The sequence below is a fragment of the Cydia fagiglandana genome, chromosome 26, assembly GCF_963556715.1.
Source record: "Cydia fagiglandana chromosome 26, ilCydFagi1.1, whole genome shotgun sequence".
In the NCBI taxonomy this organism is placed as follows: domain Eukaryota; kingdom Metazoa; phylum Arthropoda; class Insecta; order Lepidoptera; family Tortricidae; genus Cydia; species Cydia fagiglandana.
In genome coordinates, this window is record NC_085957.1 from 7991047 (window position 1) to 8011142 (window position 20096).

The 20096-nt window shown below is 40.3% G+C and overlaps 3 protein-coding genes across 3 annotated transcripts in view; 1 reads left to right on the forward strand and 2 right to left on the reverse strand.

The window, feature by feature from the left end:
- LOC134677479 (uncharacterized) overlaps positions 1-19783 on the reverse strand; it is a 48923-nt gene extending 29140 nt beyond the window's left edge. The window contains exons 1-8 of the mRNA XM_063535961.1: positions 19675-19783; positions 15170-15238; positions 12421-12602; positions 10279-10417; positions 4577-4710; positions 2206-3002; positions 712-807; positions 132-227 (exon numbers count right to left, since the gene is read on the reverse strand). Coding sequence (XP_063392031.1) covers positions 132-227; positions 712-807; positions 2206-3002; positions 4577-4710; positions 10279-10417; positions 12421-12602; positions 15170-15238; positions 19675-19768 — 1607 coding nt within the window. The 5' untranslated portion in view covers positions 19769-19783. The remainder of the gene's footprint in view (positions 1-131; positions 228-711; positions 808-2205; positions 3003-4576; positions 4711-10278; positions 10418-12420; positions 12603-15169; positions 15239-19674) is intronic.
- Positions 1-20096, forward strand: part of LOC134677383 (uncharacterized) — an 82078-nt gene that overhangs the window by 31429 nt on the left and 30553 nt on the right. The gene's annotated exons all lie outside the window — the stretch shown is intronic.
- Positions 7575-9363, reverse strand: LOC134677358 (putative aminopeptidase W07G4.4). Its single transcript, XM_063535793.1, has one exon. It carries the CDS (start codon positions 9123-9125, stop codon positions 7590-7592), a length of 1536 nt encoding a protein of 511 aa, XP_063391863.1. The 5' UTR covers positions 9126-9363; the 3' UTR covers positions 7575-7589.

Here is a 20096-nt window from a genome sequence, read left to right on the forward strand (position 1 = left end):
AAAGCGATTCGATGGCGAAGCGATAGCGATTGCCACCTTGGCTAGGCCGCCTGACGCGCTTCGCACGATAGCATGGCGTTCAATAGGGTTTAACATTGAACATTTCTTGCTATTTGTTCTACTTTACTTACCTATCATTATTCTTTGGCTTACGTGACTCCTTACCCTCGAAGTCGTCATGGTTTTCTTCAGGATCAACCACCGGCTGTTTTTTCTTTCTCTTACCCCTTTTACAAAGAACAGCACGTTAATTAATAATCACTACAACTTATAAAACAAAGTCCTCCGCGCCTGTCTGTTTGTATGTTCGCAATAAACTCAAAAACTATTGAACACGTCTCTCTCGGTTCATCAACCGAGGGATTCTTGAGGAAGGTTTAGGTACCTATATAATTTGTTAAGGTTTACCTGTGCGAAGCCGGGGCGAGTCGCTAGTACCAATATCCGAGAAGGTTCACGATGATGCGCCGCACACGATCCGTACAGTGGCGGATTTGCAGTCTTTGCCGCCCTAGGCCCAGGCCCTGTAGCCGCCCCTTTCTCAGCACCCATCATATTGACTACATTTTGAGTTATTTCTTGTCATCATCAGCGATATTTTGTCACAATTTGCCGCCTCTATTATTTTGCCGCCCTAGGCACGAGCCTAATTGGCCTCAGAGCTAATCTGCCACTGGATCCGTGGCGTGCAAAGAGTTAAAATAAGCTCACCATTCCTCGCTACTCTGCGTTTCATCCTCCTCTGTCTCAGAGTATGTTCGGGGGTTCGCGTTCGACTTACTCTTCTGTCTTCGCCTCCTACCCTCCCTTTTATCAAACATATTATCAGTACAAAACTAGAGGACTGTCCGACACAAAAGGCATGTGAAACTCTTAAAGGCCTTTAAAATTTTCCTACCATATATATAAGTACAGTTAAAGAATTTAATTTTTTACCCTTTTTGTACTTTGTCACAGTGACAACAGTATGAGGTCTCAAAATTATACTTACTCTTTGCTGCCCTCCTAACGATAAGTGCAATAACTATACTGTAATTAACGTAATTCAAGACCAAAAAAAGTGAGACAATGTTGCCATTGCAATAATTTGTTTGTAAAATTGTAAATTCCTTTTGATAAATAATCACGCTAAGATAATTTATTCATTAGTAATTTTACTCCTACTATTTAAAAAAGTACTTTTATTTATTTATTTGTACATAAATACAAGACGCGCTAGTAAAAAAGTGGCAACATTTCTTACTTTTTTTGGTCTTGAATTACGTTTTGCAGTATAATTTTGAAATCTCAGTCGCTTGTGTGATATATTGTATGAGAACAAAGTATATTATTTAATGATAATTTAATATGAGTTGTTGCACTTGTTAGGAGGGCAGTTTGGGTCTCTAGAGTTAGAACAAGAAGTCTGCAGCGATCTTTATAGCCCACGCAGTGCAAGTGTCATTTTAAACGTCAAACTTCTATGAAATTATGACGTCTAAATAACACTTGCACTGCGTGGGCTATCAAAATCGTTGCTGACTTTTCTTGGTCTAACTCTACATACAATGCACCTACCTATTGTACCTACAGTGCTAATTTATTACAGAATATCCTAATCGAACTATCAGTTTATTATTGAGGTATTAACTGGAATATGAAAAACAGACTTTATATTAAAAAACTCACAATCTCTACCATCTTGTTATTTCTATTCAACTCTAATCTAGCATACCGTTTTCAAAGTGAGGCCAAAACCACCATATAAAGCTTTTTGTCTCTGTTTACACCTAATACTTGCAATAGTGAGTACCTAATTTACTTCATTAAGATACAAAGATAAAATAAAGTAATTCATTAAGATAAAGTAGAGGCAGATTGTCAAAGTAGGTAATTTTTGTAATCACAGTAAAACTGCCATCTTTCGCCCGCCTGCCAAAACTTTTAGAACGCCATTTGACTTTGATCCTTGTTCTTTCACTGATATGTGTTTTTGTTAAATGTCAAGAAGTGTCGCCATCTTCACAAGCATAGGCTGCCATAGATGGCGTTCTAATATTTTGGCAGGCGGGCGAAAGATGGCGCTAAATTTACTGTGGCTACATATATTACTTTGACTATCCGCCTCTATACCAAATTCTCTTTGCTAGATATAAAGACAGCTTTACTTAGAAATAAAACTAATATTTTACATGAATGATTTATTGATGTTGATTTAAATCTCACCTGTTTGGTTCAGTGACCTCGCGTTTGGACCGTTTCATGCGCTCTCCACCGTCCTTCGAGCTTTTGGAATCATCTTTTGCATCTTTGGCATCTTTTGTATCATTTTGAGACTTGGGAGTGACTTGTGCCCTCAAGTAATACGTCGGCCGGTCATAAGGACGCTTCTTATAACCACCTTCATGCCTAGTAGACTGTGGGGTAACTGGTCGGTGCTTGGTGCTTGCATATGGACTGTAGATATTAGTTGAATAGTAACTCTTTTGACAACCTCTGCATCTCTGTCTTTGATATTTTTCAATGGAATCTGACTCGACGCAGAAGGAGGTTATATTACTAACGGCATGGTCTACAATATCCTGCGTATGATCCGCTACAAGCTGAATAATTCCATGGATATCTACAGGCTCTCCTGCCGATCTTAGGCCATCTTTAGAAGCATTGCAGTATTTCCCTCTAGCATTTATCAACGCCTTGTTTGACAGCTTAAAGACTTCGTCAACAATTTTTTGGACATCAGCTTCAATGTCCAAGTTTTTCAAAGTGTCTTGTATTTCTTTAGGTACGTTTGTCGGCTTTGTCGATGGTGGAGGTGTTATGTCAGGATTGACTCTTAAGCTTCTTGTGGTTTCTAAGTCTACAGATCTTTTCTTTCTTACTAGAGGGACGCCTGGGTACAAGTGGCATAGTTCTATCTTCTCTTGGCGATCTCTCTCCCTGCACTCTTCGCCGTATATTATCTCTATCTTGCGAAAGTCGAGCTCGCTGGGACCGTCCCATTTTTGCCTCGTGCCACGATCCTTAAAAGAGAGTTTCGCTCGTACACTCGTATACATTAAAATGTTATCGTACCTCAAACGACACGCATTAAAATTTTTGCTAATTGGGTACAAATCTGGGTACAAATTAAGTTATTTCTTTAAGTTCACCCACGCTGCTTCTCAAAGATCATTCGCTTTAGTAAGCACCTTTTTATATAGGTACCTATTCGCTATTGTTCAGTGTTTTTTATGTATGTTAGTCTATTCTATACCTAACCTACTGATGATAGTGATGATTTAACTCTTGTATGTTTATGGAAACGTGGGTACAGTCTGTACAGTCACCACACGTGATTGTAATACGATGTAAGGCCTGGCCAAACACAGAGCGCGACGCAGCGCCGCGTCCGCGCCGCGTGATGCCGACGCGATGCCTGGTCAAACAGGGCGCGCGCCGATCGCGCCGGCCTCACGCTCTCAACACGCCCTCATCGCGCGCGTGAACGCGGCGCGGCCGCGCGGGAACGCGGCGCACCGCTCGCTGCCTAACGTCCGATCCTACTGATGTGACCTTGGCCGGTCCCGGACCGTGTAGACAGTTGTTACCAACAAAATTTGACCAAAACTGATCAAGGACAGACCAAGGTCAGACGGTTAGAAGGCTTGTCGGCGACCGTGTAGCAAGCCTTTAAGGACAGACCAGGGTCAGACGGTTAGTAGGCTTGTCGGCGACCGTGTAGCAAGCCTTTAAGGACAGACCAGGGTCAGACGGTTAGTAGGCTTGTCGGCGACCGTGTAGCAACTTAAAGGCTTGCTACACGGTCGCCGACAAGCCCCCAGACCGGGTGGCCTTGGCCGGTCCCGGACCGTGTAGACAGTTGTTACCAACAAAATTTGACCAAAACTGACCAAGGACAGATCAAGGTCAGACGGTTAGCAGGCTTGTCGGCGACCGTGTAGCAAGCCTTTTAGCAAGCCTTTTCGCTCGGCGCAGCGCGCAAGGGGCCGTGCGGCGCGGGGCGCGACAGAAGCGGGGCGTGATACCGGCGGGACGCAGTCTGTTTGACGTCGGTAACCTGTTAGCATGTGCCGCGGTCGCGGACGCGGCGCTGTGTCGCGCTCTGTGTGTGGCCAAACCTGTAGGGTTTTTGCTAAATTGGAAATTCTAATAGCGTAAGTATTGAAAAACCAATTTAGCTGGCCCTAAATGGCGCAACAATAATTTCCCTCTGCATGTGCACTAATGTGAAGTGAATCCTCAAAACCTTTTAAGCTACATTTTCTGAGTATATTTTGTCCGTCACGGACGCACGCATATAGCACATATAGGATCCTACTATCTATGAATTGATCATAGCTTATTAACTGAAATAAATGTCATATACTAAGAAAAAGTGACCAAGGCATCCAGTGTCCCGGCTGCCAGCGTCCTCTGCTATCGCGGCAGTTGCCTGTGTCATTCGGCAACCGGGCCAGGCATAGGTCGAATTTTTCCAAGTATATGTATATGCACTTCTTACTGAAGACTTATGGCGCCCTCAATGATCATAGCTGATCATAGATGATCATGGCGCCATCTGTTGAATACTTCGATCGGCTAACCCTATAATTACCTTAAATATGATGGTCCGGTGTCCGTTCTTACTATAGTCCCGGTCCCCGAAGTGCATCACACTGTTCACGTCGTAGGGTAGAGCGCGAAGCGCCGCGGGCAGCGCTATGTCTTTGGTGAACAGCGGGATAGCGTCTAAAATAAAAATAGGTACCTACAATATTCTTTATATTTTCCATCAATAATAAATCTTGGTCGAGCAGATCTTGTCAGTAGAAAAAGGCGGCCAATTTGAAAAAAACCAGGCAAGTGCGAGTCGGACTCGCGCACGAAGGGTTCCGTATCATAATGCAAAAAAAGGCAAAAAAAAGTCAAAACGTTTGTTGTATGGGAGCCCCACTTAAATTTTTATTTTATTCTGTTTTTAGTATTTGTTGTTATAGCGGCAACAGAAACACATCATCTTTGAAAATTTCAACTGTCTAGCTATCACGGTTCGTGAGATACAGCCTGGTGACAGACGGACGGACGGACGGACGGACAGCAGAGTCTTAGTAATAGGATCCCGTTTTACCCTTTGGGTACGGAACCCTAAAAACGTATATATAGGCGCGAAGGGATATCGTCTCATAGAAAATTTGAATTTCACGCCTTATTGTACTGACAAGATTTGCTGTACCATCTCTATTGTCCACCAAACCTCGTAAGACCCAGGGCAATTCTGACGCTTTTGAATTTAGAATTTTCTTTTATTTCTATACGAGTTCAAAACTCGAATTCAGTTTGTACTTGTACAAGCCCTAAATTGTTTTACATGACTTAGTGTCCGCCATTATCATTGCACAACTTAAAGTTGTTTTCTTGTTAGACATTTTGTTTCTGAGTGAAAAGAATATATAAGCGTAATATTTGTGTCTCTTTTTCTCTTCATCGCGTCTCATCTAAATATTGCCTCGCAGAGTAATTATATGGATAGAAATATGTCACTATCACGTCTAAAGATGGTAAAGATTACCAAATTAGTACATTCCAACTACGCGGCACGTCGTGGCGACGTCGAATCCACGTCGGAAACATGACCTAGTGTTGACCTAATGGTTGTAATCACTAATTTACCGTCAATAAATACGTCGCCGGCACGTGCGTTTTTTCCCCATTTATGTCGACTCGACGTGCCGACGACGTCGATTCGACGTGCCTCATTTTGGTCCCCTAAATTGTGCGACCTAAAATAGGTGCCTTTTTCGGAATATTGACCAAAAATGTTTGCTGGGTAAAGTCTATATATATGGCATGGAACTAGAAACAAAACCAAATAAAAAAAAATGAGTTCTAAATTCAAATTGAAGGAGTATACATTTAAAATATTACTCAAAATTATTATAATACATCAAGCAATCGCAAGATGTCAGTGGTTAAACGCAGAACTGACAGCCTGGACGCTTCGGGCCTTCGGCCCTACGCGGAGCTCGGCCTTCGCATTTAGACACTTGTAATATTGTGTTGTGTTACAGCACTAACATCCTGGACGCTTCGGGCCTTCGGCCCTACGCGGAGCTCGGCCTTTGGCCTTCGCATTTAGACACTTGTACTATTGTTCTGTGCTAAAGCACTGACATCCTGGACGCTTCGGGCCTTCGGGCTACGCGGAGCTCGGCCTTCGGCCTTCGCACTTACTCGTAGTCACTTATCTTATACTATTGTTCTGTGTTTAAGTACTAACATCCTGGACGCTTCGGGCCTTCGGCCGTACGCAGAGCTCGGCCTTCGGCTTTCGCATTTAGACACTTGTACAATAGTACAAGTGTCTAAATGCTTTCACACAGAACAATAGTTCTGTGTGAAAGCATTGACATCCTGGACGCTTCGGGCTTTCGAGCTACGTGGAGCTCGGCCTTTGGCCTTCGCATTTAGACACTTGTACTATTGCTCTGTGCTAAAGTACTGACATTTTGCTAAAGCTCGGCTTTCGGCCTTCGCACTTAGACACTTGTACTATTGTTCTGTGTTTAAGCACAGTCATCCTGGATGCTTCGGGCCTTCGGCCCTACGCGGAGCTCGGCCTTCGGCCTTCGCATTAGCTGTCTACACCACTTCAACCACGTCACGTTTCACGTCAACCATAGCGGCTGTGTCCCTGATAAACGCTATTACCGTGAACGTAATTTACTTTCTATGCATCTCGCTCGTACTGACATATTAGTGCGAAAGAGAGATATATATAGGAAGTAAATTACGTTCACGATATCGTTTATGCCAATGCCAAACTGATGGTAGCCGTAATACGGAACACTAAATGCCTCGAGCTATCTCGGGCTTGGCCAAATTATTTTATTATCAAGCTGATAAGTTCACCGCTTTGGGTAAGATTTGAACTAGCTACCTTCATAGGCCATTCATTAATTCCCCTTTTTTTCCTTCATTTGGTTCTAAATTAGTGTAATCCTAGTTTGCCAATCCATTCCAGGAGTTGTGGAAACAATTTTGCTCTTTTTCAGTTTTTTTCTTGTAGTTCAAAAACTGTAGGTACGTCCGACGGAAAATTTGCTTTAATCATGATAGAAATTAACATCTGAGGATCCGAAAAATAATATGAATTCGAAATCAAACATTGAAAATATCCCAATTCCTTTAACACCACTCCGCTGCACCAAAAAAGCTATAAAATTTACGATGTCTGCATATTACAAAACATAATAAGTTGTACAAATGGCGGACTTCGACAAAGAAAATAGGTAAAATCAAATATACAACCGGTACTAGATAACATTTTATTACATCAATTATAATTCCTTTAAGTATAACAACATAATCTTAACAGACAAAAATTATCTTATCTTCCAGGACACCAACGTTTACAAATAGTTAAGTAAGAGACTTTGACATCTGATTATCAGTTATTATTTATTATTATATTATTGATGAATTAAAAAAATAAATACACATGATCATAAAAAAATATATTTTTAAAATTATACTTTGTTGCGTTCTCGTTGAAGTCGCGCTAGATGTATGGAGTCGCGCGCAAGAACGAAACTCACGTTAGCAGGTCAGGTAATAGTTAAAAAATAACCTTACAGTGTCGTAACTTTGTGCAAAAGGCATAAAGAGAGAATAGGTACAGCCGTAGGCTCCTCAGGAGGGTATCCGGCAGCTCCTGCAATATCCAGATGAGTATACTTGACATTCATATCCTCTAGACCCCCTACTTTAATCAGAAACCCGGCGGCGAGCTGATGATGACGAGCCTTCGCGTCCATGTCCACCTGAATCAGATCATCGCCTTTGCATTTACCATCGTTGACTGATAGATCTTCTGGTCGTATCACGGACAGTTCTATGCCTTCTGCGACCCTAGTACCGCTAAACTGAAGTCGGTTCGAATGGTTCGTCGCTCTAGCTGCGTAGTTATCCATTGCAGCTACATATCCTCCGTAACAAGCTCTGGCATGCCCTGTCAATGTTGCTATAGTGTAGATATGTGGATTTATATGCTTATTAGCGACTTCGCCCATCTTGAAAAGTGCATCAGCCATCGCGAATCGACCTTCCGCGTCTGTATTCGTCACTCGAACAGTTTTACCGCTTCTGGAGACTAGTAATTCATCAGCCACGTAAGAATCAGCCCCAATAGAGTTCCTGCAGAGACAGAGGGTCCCAATGACCTTAAGATGTGGTGGTTTAAGTATGGAGCAGGCCTTTAGGAACCCAGCTACGGCTGCTGCTCCGCTTTTGTCCCTAGACATGCCAGCCATTTTACCTGATATTTTGATGTCGGCGCCGCCTGTGTCGTAAGTTACTCCTTTACCAACCAGCATTAGAGTTTCAGTGACTCTGGCTTCGTTTGTAGGAGTGTATACTATTTGTAGCACACATGGTTTATGCCTCTCTACGCGACTGGATGCTCTAGAAACAGCTGCCAAAAGCGGATATTCCTCAGCAATGTATTTCTCATCATCAAAGACAGTTATGACAACGTTACTGCAACCAGCGAAGGTCTTTTTTACATAGTCAACTATTTTTACTGGTGACATCCTTTCAGGATCTCCTCCTGCGATATCTCTAGCGACAATCCTGGCTGTTTCCAAAGCTATAGCGTTGCTTACAACCTTTTTAAATGCGTCCGTGTTTTTCTCTTCGGCATAAAACCCGATTTTGTAGAAGTTATTAATTTCTCCGCGGTCAACTACGTGTAGAGGTTGGTACAAAGCTTCAAAGGCACCAAGAATTGATACTAGTTGTCCATCAGGATAGTCCACACAATAAGGTATAATCAATAGTGGTTTCTTAATACCGGCGTTTAATGCTCTCAAAACTCCTTTCTTAGCCGCTTCCTTCAAGACTCTCACATCATGATACGGTGTAATTTTTCCGGTAGGTGCCAATATGAGTCTTCTACCACTGACATGCTCACAGTTCCAAAGGGTACACTCCTTATACACATGCTTGTCTAATTTAGTTATTTCTTTGACAAAACTGCCGATGTCTCTTGTTAGGGGTACATTATTTTCTTCCGGATACAAGATGAGTATGACACCATCGTAGTCGATTGACTGGACGTTGGTTTCAATAAATATATTCGTCTCTAACTTATACGGGCTCAGCGCCATGTCTTCTCTTCGAAACGACTTCGAAACAACTGATATCTGATGTTAATTATTAACAATAAATTATGTTGATGATAACTCTGTCACGATCTAGTTAATTATCAGTGACTGCAAGATATGTTTGATATAGATATTGAAAACCAACTTATTTCTGCATTTGTTCAAATACTGGTTTCATAATAACCAATTAAAACTGATGTAGCATTTGAAATATTCGCAATAATGTTTTTTTTTTCGGGATTATTATTGCAGGTGAATGTACCTAGTACCTGTGAAGTATGATAGATGCTTACACTAGAAAGTATATTATATTATTTGTCGTTTCAGGTATCGTTCCTAATCAATATTTTTTTCAATGAATGTGTTGCGTCTCACATTGTGCGAGCGAACTGCGGCAAGATTTATAGCTGCAATCTTATCTTTGTGTTGCTTAACGGATCTACAGCGAAAGGTGTACCTGTAGTAGACTAGTTGTTGTTTGTCAAATATAATATGGAAATACAATCACATGATAAAGTCCCATAATTACAATGATGTGTACTTTGGTTGCACTTACAATGTTTTTATTTACCCCTAATGTTTTCATTCGTCTTATGTTGATGAGCATTAGACTTTCCAGTCCGTGCTACATCTATTGTCACTGACAATACTAATACTGCTACTTAACAGTAGCAAAGAGAGTAGATAGTATAGAGGGCTATTGCCAAAGTAAATTTTGTAGTCACGGTACATTTACTGCCATCTATCGACATACGATTAAAACTTAAAATAAAATTGAAAATGTATAAATTAATCAAAATAATTATGTTTACGGATAAATTATTTTTAATGTTTATTGTTCCATACTGACCCATGTTCTTTCACTGATATGTGTTAAAATTGTTAAATATCAAACGCTGTCGTCAACGCCACCTAGCCGAGAATAGGCTAAAGGTGTGTGTGGAATCTATTCGAGAATGACTTTTTCTTGATTTCCGAGTTACGTTTTTTCCTTAGACTTTATTCGTCTTATACGAAGTTACATATGTCTTTGGCAGTAGGTACTGATAATTCCGCTACTCGATGCTAGATGTCGACTATGAAAATAATAGTATTTTTGGTACCAAAACTATACTCGTAGGGAGTGAGCAATTAACAAAATGTAGGTAGAACTTACGTTGTTCTATATTTTCGAACTGCACGTCGATGTAGCTGTCTCGGGACTGTCGGTTGTGCTCGAAGGGGAGCCCTAGGGCTCTCAACACGATGCGATCCATCCACGGGGATTGTAAGCAGTCATAGCCAAGCGTCACGATCTAAAACAAGCACGGAGGATGTGAGAAAACTTATGACTTAGCGCTATGAAAAATGGCGTGGCGTCGCTACATAGTTGCGCCGACGTTGCGTCTAGCAGCAGCCAATGAGCAGCCATAGAGTTGACTAAAGGTGACAGTCCATTTCCAACCGCAACCGTCTCCCCAGATATATCGACATTTAGGAAACATATAGGAAAAAGCTTTATCTCTGCGCTTTGTTGACGGCTTTTTTGCTCTTAACTATTGCGCAGACGTAAAGCTTTTTCCTATCGGCTTTTGCCGATTCTGCGTCGATATATATATATATTCTCCCTCAATTGCTCAAAGGTTAACTGGAAGAGATCCCTTAAAGGGATAAGTTCGCCTTTGTACTAATGACGAATGTTATTTTTCCTGTTTTGTTTTGTTTTTTGTACAATAAAGTGTTTTACTACTACTACTATATCTGGGGAGACCCTTATATAGACGCGGCGCGACGCTTGGGAGACGCTAGTGTGATGACGATGAGACACGAGACGAGCCACGAGCCGCGAATGTAAACCGCCTTATAGATTGACTAGATACGGACGCTCGGGAGACGCTATTTATAGTGTGGTGGCGCTTACATGCGGCTCCTCCTTCGAGTGTCCGTGCACGTGTATCTCGCACTTCCTCGTGCCGCGCGGGTTCTCGAACGTGAGCACGTGCTCGCGGCCCGCCGGCGGCACCATCACCGGCGCGAACTTCAGACACGTCTTGAAGGCGATGAGACCCTTTTAGCTACCTGTAGCAAAGCGACGAAATCGCGGAGTGGGCCACGCCTGGCACGAGTCAGAAGGGCTCGCGATGGACTCACGCGGGAGGGGCGCTTGCATCTACACTCGCGTTCGACTTGTCATTCAGTTACAAACGTTATACTTAAGGTAAACGTCCGTATGGATGACACTGACCTAATGTATGACTTTTACGCAGTTTATTTTGAAAAACAAGAAAACGGTTTTTAATATAAACATAAAACAGGACTTAATCGATTGCATTTTTTATCTATGAATTTTGTTCCGAAGCTGTCATTAATACGTTAAATATTTTTCACTTTGTGAGGTAGTTTTTGCTAGGAGGTGCATCGATTTAGTTGTGCGTCGGGTTTCTTAGTACATCTGTTAAGACATTGCATCTTAAAAGTGTGAATAAAAAACAGGACTTTATAAGTAATCAGTAAGTGCTTATTCATATTGTTACATAATAAACCAAACGATTGATATTGTATATTAAAAGTAGATTATTTTCCTTACGTTAGTATTTAGAAGACATGTCATACACTGGTAAAAAAATTTAGCGTTTAGTAGTGTATGACATCTATGTCATTCACTCGCACAAATTACTATTTTATGAAATTTAATATTGACCATGTTGTAAGGAAGAAAGACATAGTTTTAATATACTCTGTAAAAACCAATTATTTTTCGATCATGTGAGTAGTATCTGACATGAGTGTCATACACTGTTTTACTATGGTGGTGGAGTGAATGACAGTTACGTATTGAGGTGTCATTCATTGGGTCGTAACTAGTGTCATACATTGGTTACAGCTATCATGTAAACTTGATGCACCTCCATGTCATACACTGGGTCAACGACATTTTTTTTTCATAGTCATACAATGGGACATTCGAAATTTCGCCAGTTATCCACTGGTACAAATTTAGATGTCGAGGAAAACTGAAATAATTAATAATTGTTATTACTATTATACAATGTATTGTTCCGCTGATATTAAGGAAGAACTGGTTTATAAATCTGTATACACCAATAGTCTGTATGGGTCATAGTTAAGTAGTTTTCCGGATAAATGTCTTAATTTCCTCCTAATAGTGTCATTCACAGGGACACTTACCTTACCCTGCCGTTAGTGTTTAAAATCGTCGAGACGCGAGACGAGCCACGAGCCGCGAATGTAAACCGCCTTATATATTGACTGGATGCGGACGCTCGGGAGACGCTATTTATAGTGTGATGGCGCTTACATGCGGCTCCTCCTTCGAGTGTCCGTGCACGTGTATCTCGCACTTCCTCGTGCCGCGCGGGTTCTCGAACGTGAGCACGTGCTCGCGGCCCGCCGGCGGCACCATCACCGGCGCGAACTTCAGACACGTCTTGAACGCGACGAGGGAGAGAGACGTCATTATAATCAGCGTCTGCTCGTTGTCTATGGGAAAATTATGAATACTTTGAACTATAGCTCGTTTTTTTTTTAGCATTAGAAAGAACTTCGCAGAAGTAAGCTTGTGGTTCCAAATCCGGCACTTTTAGCGGTAATAATTTGAAGTATAAATCAATATGTATGTATTGACCATGCTACATTAGATAATTCATTAATTATTAACAATTAAAGAGCCTGATAAAAACTGCACGCTTGCTTCTGTGGAGTTCTTTCTAATGCTAAAAAAACGAACTAGGTATACAGTCTGTATCTTTAGGTATTTAAATAAAAGTAAACAATTTTTACATTTTCTGGTTATAGTTGGTGAAGCAAATCTTGTCAGTAGAAAAAGGCGCGATTTCAAATTTTCTATGGGACGACAACCCTTCGCGCGTACATTTTTTAAATTTTTCCGCCTTTTACTACGGACAAGATCGGCTTGACAAACTATATATAAGTACTTTGAAGTTAACTACATGCAGTCTGTATCTTTAGGTACCTATTTAAATAAAAGTAAACAAACAATTTTAACATTTTCGGGTGGCTTAACCCTTTGACCGCCGTTGTCCGGTATAGAAGACAACGATAGAACTAACGCTGGCGCCGTCGTCTTGTATACAAGACACAAATTCAACCACTGAGTTAATGTGAAAATAATAACAATTGCAATTTCATTTACACTCGTGTTCATATTTAAGGTCTTTGTTTTTTCATTTATTTGCTTTTTAAGCCGCTATATAAATCCCTTCTTTTATAATAAGGCATTTAAAAAAATTGCTCCAATTTTCAACATTTTTCATGTTCCTCGTCGCCGTTGTCTTGTATAAAAGACAGCTAGGGATGGGAATGTTAACTCGATATGGGAATTTTTAAAGTAAATATAAAGTCAGAAATATGTTTTTATCTAAGTATTTGAACACTTGTTAATCGCCAATTTTTTTTAACGAATAGTAGGTAACTACTTACTAGAATACGTAGAACGAGAGTCAGATAGGCATAACTATATTTAAAGTTCAGGTAGCTTCTTTAGCTCTATAAAGTAGAGCCAGACAAGTAAATTTGCCATTGTAGATTGTGGACTATTTAATTGCAGAAGAGATAAATAAAAAAAATAATTGATGTTATTTTATAGCTTAGTGGGAAGGGATACACCGCAGCGACCGCTTCGCACAAGTGTTGTACAGGGACATACCTGTTTATCAGACTTTACTTTTATTGTTATAACATTGAAGTTAATGTGTAATTTTTTTGTAACAAGTCGTTGAACGTTTTTTTGATAAGAGTTTACCTACAGATTAATGTAAACCAAACTGAAATTATAATGATAGATTCTAATTCCGGAATAATATCTTCACTCATTAAAAATTCAACCCACGTGTAATTTTCACTAAAACAGTTCCGGTATATTGACTTTATCGACACATGATGCGCAGCTTTAACGTTACGCCAATAAAGTTTACGTACCGACAAGCGCTTACGCCGTTGACCTAGAGACTATTATTACTTGATCCGCGCGGAAACAGTCCTTGTCGGTCTGCATTGCGGGCAGTCCATGGGCGCCGTTGTCTTGTATAAAAGACTTCTCGTACAGCCTAGTGCGGCGATATCACGTCTTGAATCGACATTGTTTAGTGGTTGTTTTTTATGTTAAATCCCCATATTTTAAACATTTTCGGGTGTAAAACATATGTTTAATTTTGGCAATTTGGAATGAAATTAAAACAGGATAAGAACAAAGCTAAATTAAAAAGATTTTTACCATAATATTTTAAATATCGATATCACTATTTGCAATCCCTAAACTTTTTATTAGTTGTTTACTTAAAATTTGCTCTGGCGTGTGAGTGAGCGTCTTTGCGGACTAGGTCCGGCGGCCAAAAGGTTAAAGGACTCGCATCCAGGCCATAATTGTAAAAAAAAAAACATTTTCGGGTAGTTAAAAACATTTATTGGTTAACCAACCAAATACAAAATCGCCTGGATCTGACAATGAGCGACCTGACTTTAACCTACATTGTTTGATCATGTAATGTTTTCATCTACCCTCAACTGGCTTAAGGAGCCGTTTGAGGGTAGATTTTGTTTACTTTTATATAAATACCTAAAGATACAGACTGTAAGTTTGTTAATACCTATTTCTTATTATTTTGAATCAATCCGAAACGCCTATCAATTTATTCTAGAGTCTGTTCGGAAAGAGAAGAGTCGTGGAATGTATCGGGCTCCATACAGTCGCCATCATATGTATTGGAGCGGCCAAGGTGCTCACAAATATCTGAGCACGCCTCTATTGTCAGGGCGTTAGAGTGCGTGTTCAGATATTGTGAATACGTTGGCCGCTCCGATATATCTGATAGCGACTGTACATTCCACGAAACTTCTCTTTCCGCACAGACTCTACCTTAATCTTAATAATTTTTTGACAAAAATTAGACAGACCAAGCTAAGCTAGTAAAGCAGCGATATTGATAGCGCAGACTGTGCAAGTGTTATTTAAACGTCATAATTTAATAGAAGTTTCGCCCTTAGCACATTATGACATTACCACTGTAGGTATTTGGGAGATGACTTACCAAAGTGTTCGGTATTGATGAAAAACGGTACGGACCCATTCGGCCAGGCCATAAAGTTCGGAGGCGTGACTGTAAAATTACATAAAGGGTCAAACAGAAAACTGTGTTACGTCTTTCCTGTAGACATACACAAGAGTTAAGGGCTATAAAGGTTAATTTTCTTATTTAACCCTTTATCCACGTGAAAAGCTCCTTTATTTATTTACAGAACTATGATAAAATCATTACAAAAATGTACAGTTCGCGCGAACACACTAGTTTTCTCTCCTGTGGACAATAGTTAACAGCTTGTGGATGTAAGTAATGATTTTTCATAGTTCTCTAAATAAAAGGAGGACCTTTTCACGTGGACAAGGGTTAAATAAGAAAATTAACCTTTATAGCTCTTAACTCTTGTGTATGTCTACAGGAAAGACGTAACACAGTTTCCTGTTTGACCCTAAAACATCTTCTACTCGAATTCTACTTACTCTATTTTCTCATATGTTAACAGTGTTAACAATTTTAGCTAGGGTTGCCAGATGGTCGGGATTTGGCGGGATTCTCCCGATTTTTAGCACGTGTTCCCGATTCCCGACAAAGTGTAAACCGTCCCGAAAAACAGCTTCACGTTATAAAACAATAATTTCGAGTACCGAACTGTCGACGAGCGAGCGAGCGACTCAAGATCTCAAAGAATGTATACTATTTTGATTTAAATACGTCTATGGGCAGCGCAGCTGACGTAGTGCCAATAATGTAAAATATCGTTGTTTTAATACATTTACTTTAATTTGAATGTTTTTTTTTCCCGACTTAAGTCCCAAAATCCCGAAAAATTTATATTGTTTCCCGATACTAGCGCCTTTCGATCTGGCAACCCTAATTTTAGCAACGAATTTTAGTACCAAGTAGGTAACCAGACAGATTTTATACCTAATCGAACGAGCGAGCGAAGCGAAGCGAAGTTCTTACATTCGACTTCAGACACGCGGCCGGCTAGCGGCACGTCCCGGCATTTCGATGTTTTAAGCTGAACTGTCAGAAGATAGTTTGATACTCAAGAACTTAAGTAAATTTGTCCTAATTTAAATGAAATCGGGTAAACGTGTAGTTGAGGGCAGTAAATTTTAGTCATTAAATTATGAGCAGGCTTTATCAAGAGGTTATTAAGCTAGAAGAGCTTAAAATGCTAAAAAGCTATTTGTGAGGGGTCATGCATTTCTGGTCATCTTTTTTGTAAGAAAGTATGGTCGAGTTTGGTATCAAATGAAAGCGCTCGCCTTGCACTTTTATAATATCGTCTTTAAATTTACCATTTTGGAATAATTAGCAAGATAAAAATAAACATAGTATAGGTATTTGACATTTGGCAAGAAACTATGGAAGGTAGAGGTTCTACACTCCATAGATACCAGAAACAATACGGCTTACCACAGATACAGTTTATTTTAATCTCTATGGTGAATCAGTTAAAGGCTCCACAGAGCTTACAATTATAGTTTGTCAAAGGACTGTCTCGTTTCAAACACAGACAGAGAGAATGATACTATCTTTGTCTTACACCAGTACTAGCACCCGAAAGAAAAGGACGAGTATAGATTTTTTGTTCTTATTTACTGACAAATTTGATTTGACAACTATATTCGCACACGTTTTCAATCCATTGTCGACTTTAGCCTCGCCACAAGGCCACAGACGTTCGAAATGGGGTTGGCAACTGTCAAAGGTTTGCATAGATGGCGCCATCATAGCTTGCCTCTTTGTCTATGAGATTTGGCTTAAATGACTGGCATCCAGGACATAAATATTCATTACAAACAAAAAATTGACACAATTCTAGGGATTGACAGGGCAAGCTATGCTGGCGCCATCTTCAAAATACTTCGACCGGCCCACCCCATTTTCCGAACGGAATGACATTTGTAGAGCGACGTCCCGTTCCTACCTGTCATTCCGTACGGAAACTGAATGAAAATTCCGAACGTCTGCGGCCAAGGTAAGTGTGCAACAAAATATAGATGAAGATGGCGGCCATGCACTATGTCATAAAAGTCGTCATGGATGTCGTTTTATAGGTTTTAGGGGGCCCCGATTTCGAAAATGATGACCATTTTGGAATCCAAAATGGCGGCCATGCACTATGTCATAAAAGTCGTCATGGGTGTCGTTTTGTAGGTTTTAGGGGGGCACAGACTTCGAAAATGATGACCATTTTGGATTCCAAAATGGCGGCCATTCATTATGTTATAAAAGTCGTCATATGTGTTGTTTTATAGGTTTTAGGGGGCGCGGATTTCGAAAATGATGACCATTTTGGAATCCAACATGGCGGCCATGCACTATGTCATAAAAGTCGTCATGGATGTCGTTTTATAGGTTTTAGGGGGCCCCGATTTCGAAAATGATGACCTTTTTGAATTCCAAAATGGCGGCCATGCACTATGTCATAAAAGTCGTCATGGATGTCGTTTTATCGGTTTTGGGGGGCGCAGATTTCGATAATGATGACCATTTTGGATTCCAAGATGGCGGTCATGCACTATGTCATAAAAGTCGTCATGGATGTCGTTTTATAAGTTTCGGGGGGCGCAGATTTCGATAATGATGATCATTTTGGATTCCAAAATGGCGGCCGTCCACTATGTTATAAAAGTCGTCATATATGTCGTTTTATAGGTTTTTGGGGGCGCAGATTTCGAAAATGATGACCATTTTGGAATCTAACATGGCGGCCATGCACTATGTCATAAAAGTCGTCATGGTTGTCGTTTTATAGGTTTTAGGGGGCACAGATTTCGAAAATGATGACCATTTTGGATTCCAAAATGGCGGCCATGCACTATGTCATAAAAGTCGTCATGGATGTCGTTTTACAGGTTTTGGGGGGCGCACATTTCGAAAATGATGACCATTTTGGATTCCAAAATGGCGGCCATGCACTATGTCATAAAAGTCGTCATGGATGTCGTTTTACAGGTTTTGGGGGGCGCAGATTTCGAAAATGATGACCATTCTGGATTGCAAAATGGCGGCCATGCACTATGTCATAAAAGTCGTCATGGATGTCGTTTTATAGGTTTTGGGGGGCGCAGATTTCGAAAATGATGATTATTTTGGAATCCAAGATGGCGGCCATGCACTATGTCATAAAAGTCGTCATGGATATCGTTTTATAGGTTTTAGGGGGCCCCGATTTCGAAAATGATGACTATTTTGGAATCCAAGATGGCGGCCATGCACTATGTCATAAAAGTCGTCATGGATGTCACTTTGTAGGTTTTAGGGGGCCCTGATTTCGAAAATGATGATCATTTTAGAATCCAATGCCATGCAGTATGTCATAAAAGTCGTCATGGATGTCGTTTTATTGGTCATGATCATCATTTTCGAAATCTACACACCTGTTTCAAATAAGGTATAGGTAGATGCATCCTAGTAAGTCAACAACATCTATATCTACTATCGAATTGTACTTTTGATAGTAGTACGAAATGTAATCTGAAAGGAGTCAAGTAATATATTCCTGTAATGAAGAATCTACATTGATTCCAATTACTAGTAATTGTAGTATTCGAAAATTGATTCCTGATTCCTCAAATGGAATTGTACTTAGTAGGTAATTCGGTATTGTTAGATAACAAAGTAATCTGGGAATCGGTAATCAGATTACAAAGTAATTTCCAGTAATCGTGGAATCAGGAATCAATTACGAAATGCCCATCTCGGACTAAGTAGCACTGCATTCAATTGATCTTTTTGGCGAACGGCGAGTTCACAGTTCGGGGCGAACTACTAGTATGTATGTTACGTTGTATATGTGTGTTGTTGGTGGCCTAGCGGTAAGAGCGTGCGACTTACAATCCGGAGGTCGCGGGTTCAAACCCCGGCTCGTACCAATGAGTTTTTCGGAACTTATGTACGAAATATCATTTGATATTTACTAGTCGCTTTTCGGTGAAGGATAAAACATCGTGAGGAAACCAGACTAATCCCAATAAGGCCTAGTTTCCCCTCTGGGTTGGAAGGTCCGACGGCAGTCGCTTTCGTAAAAACTAGTGCCTACGTCAAATCATGGGATTAGTTGTCAAGCGGACCCCAGGCTCCTATGTGAGCCGTGGCAAAATGCCGGGATAACGCGAGGAAGAAGAAGAAGAAGATGTATGTTACGTTGTATGGAAGCGGCTTTTTGGCGGCGGGTTTCACAGCCCCGGAAAAATTATAAATTTATAGGTACCGATCGACCAGCGTAAATGTATGCAACTTTCCGGTACTTTAATAACTAATAAGCATATCTTAATACTTTTAAACGAGCAATTCTTGTTTATTAATTTATTTATATATAGGTCGGGGATCTCGGAATCGGCTCTAACGATTTCGATAAAATTTGCTATATGGGGGTTTTCGGGGGTGAAAAATCGATCTAGCTCTAAGTCTTATCTCTGGGACAAGGCTAGGTATTTTTGAGTTTTTATATGTTTTCCGAGCAAATCTCGGTCTGGATAATAAATAGAAATATGACTTACTCGGAGGTACTGTACGCACGAAATACTCATCTATACACAATATAAAATTAATATAATAAAATAAAACTAATATTTTGAAGCCTCTGTGCTCCATTTTGGGCGGGCAATAACAGTAACAATTTTATTGCTAACTGTATTTTACATTTATCGATGTGTGAAGAAACACTTGATAATGAAAATGGAAAAGTTACAAAACCGATAAGCTTTTTAGGGTTCCTTATTTTTATGCAATTATACGTAGGACTAGCAAGCGCAGCGGTATCGTCTTGGGTCGTCCCATTCGTTTTTCGTCAAGTTCTTAAATTAGTCCTATTCTGCTATCGTCACTCATTCTACATGCGTCACAATCGTCGTTGGCTTTCAATGTAGATTGAGTGACGAAAGCAGAATAGGACTAATTTAAGAACTTGACGAAAAACGAA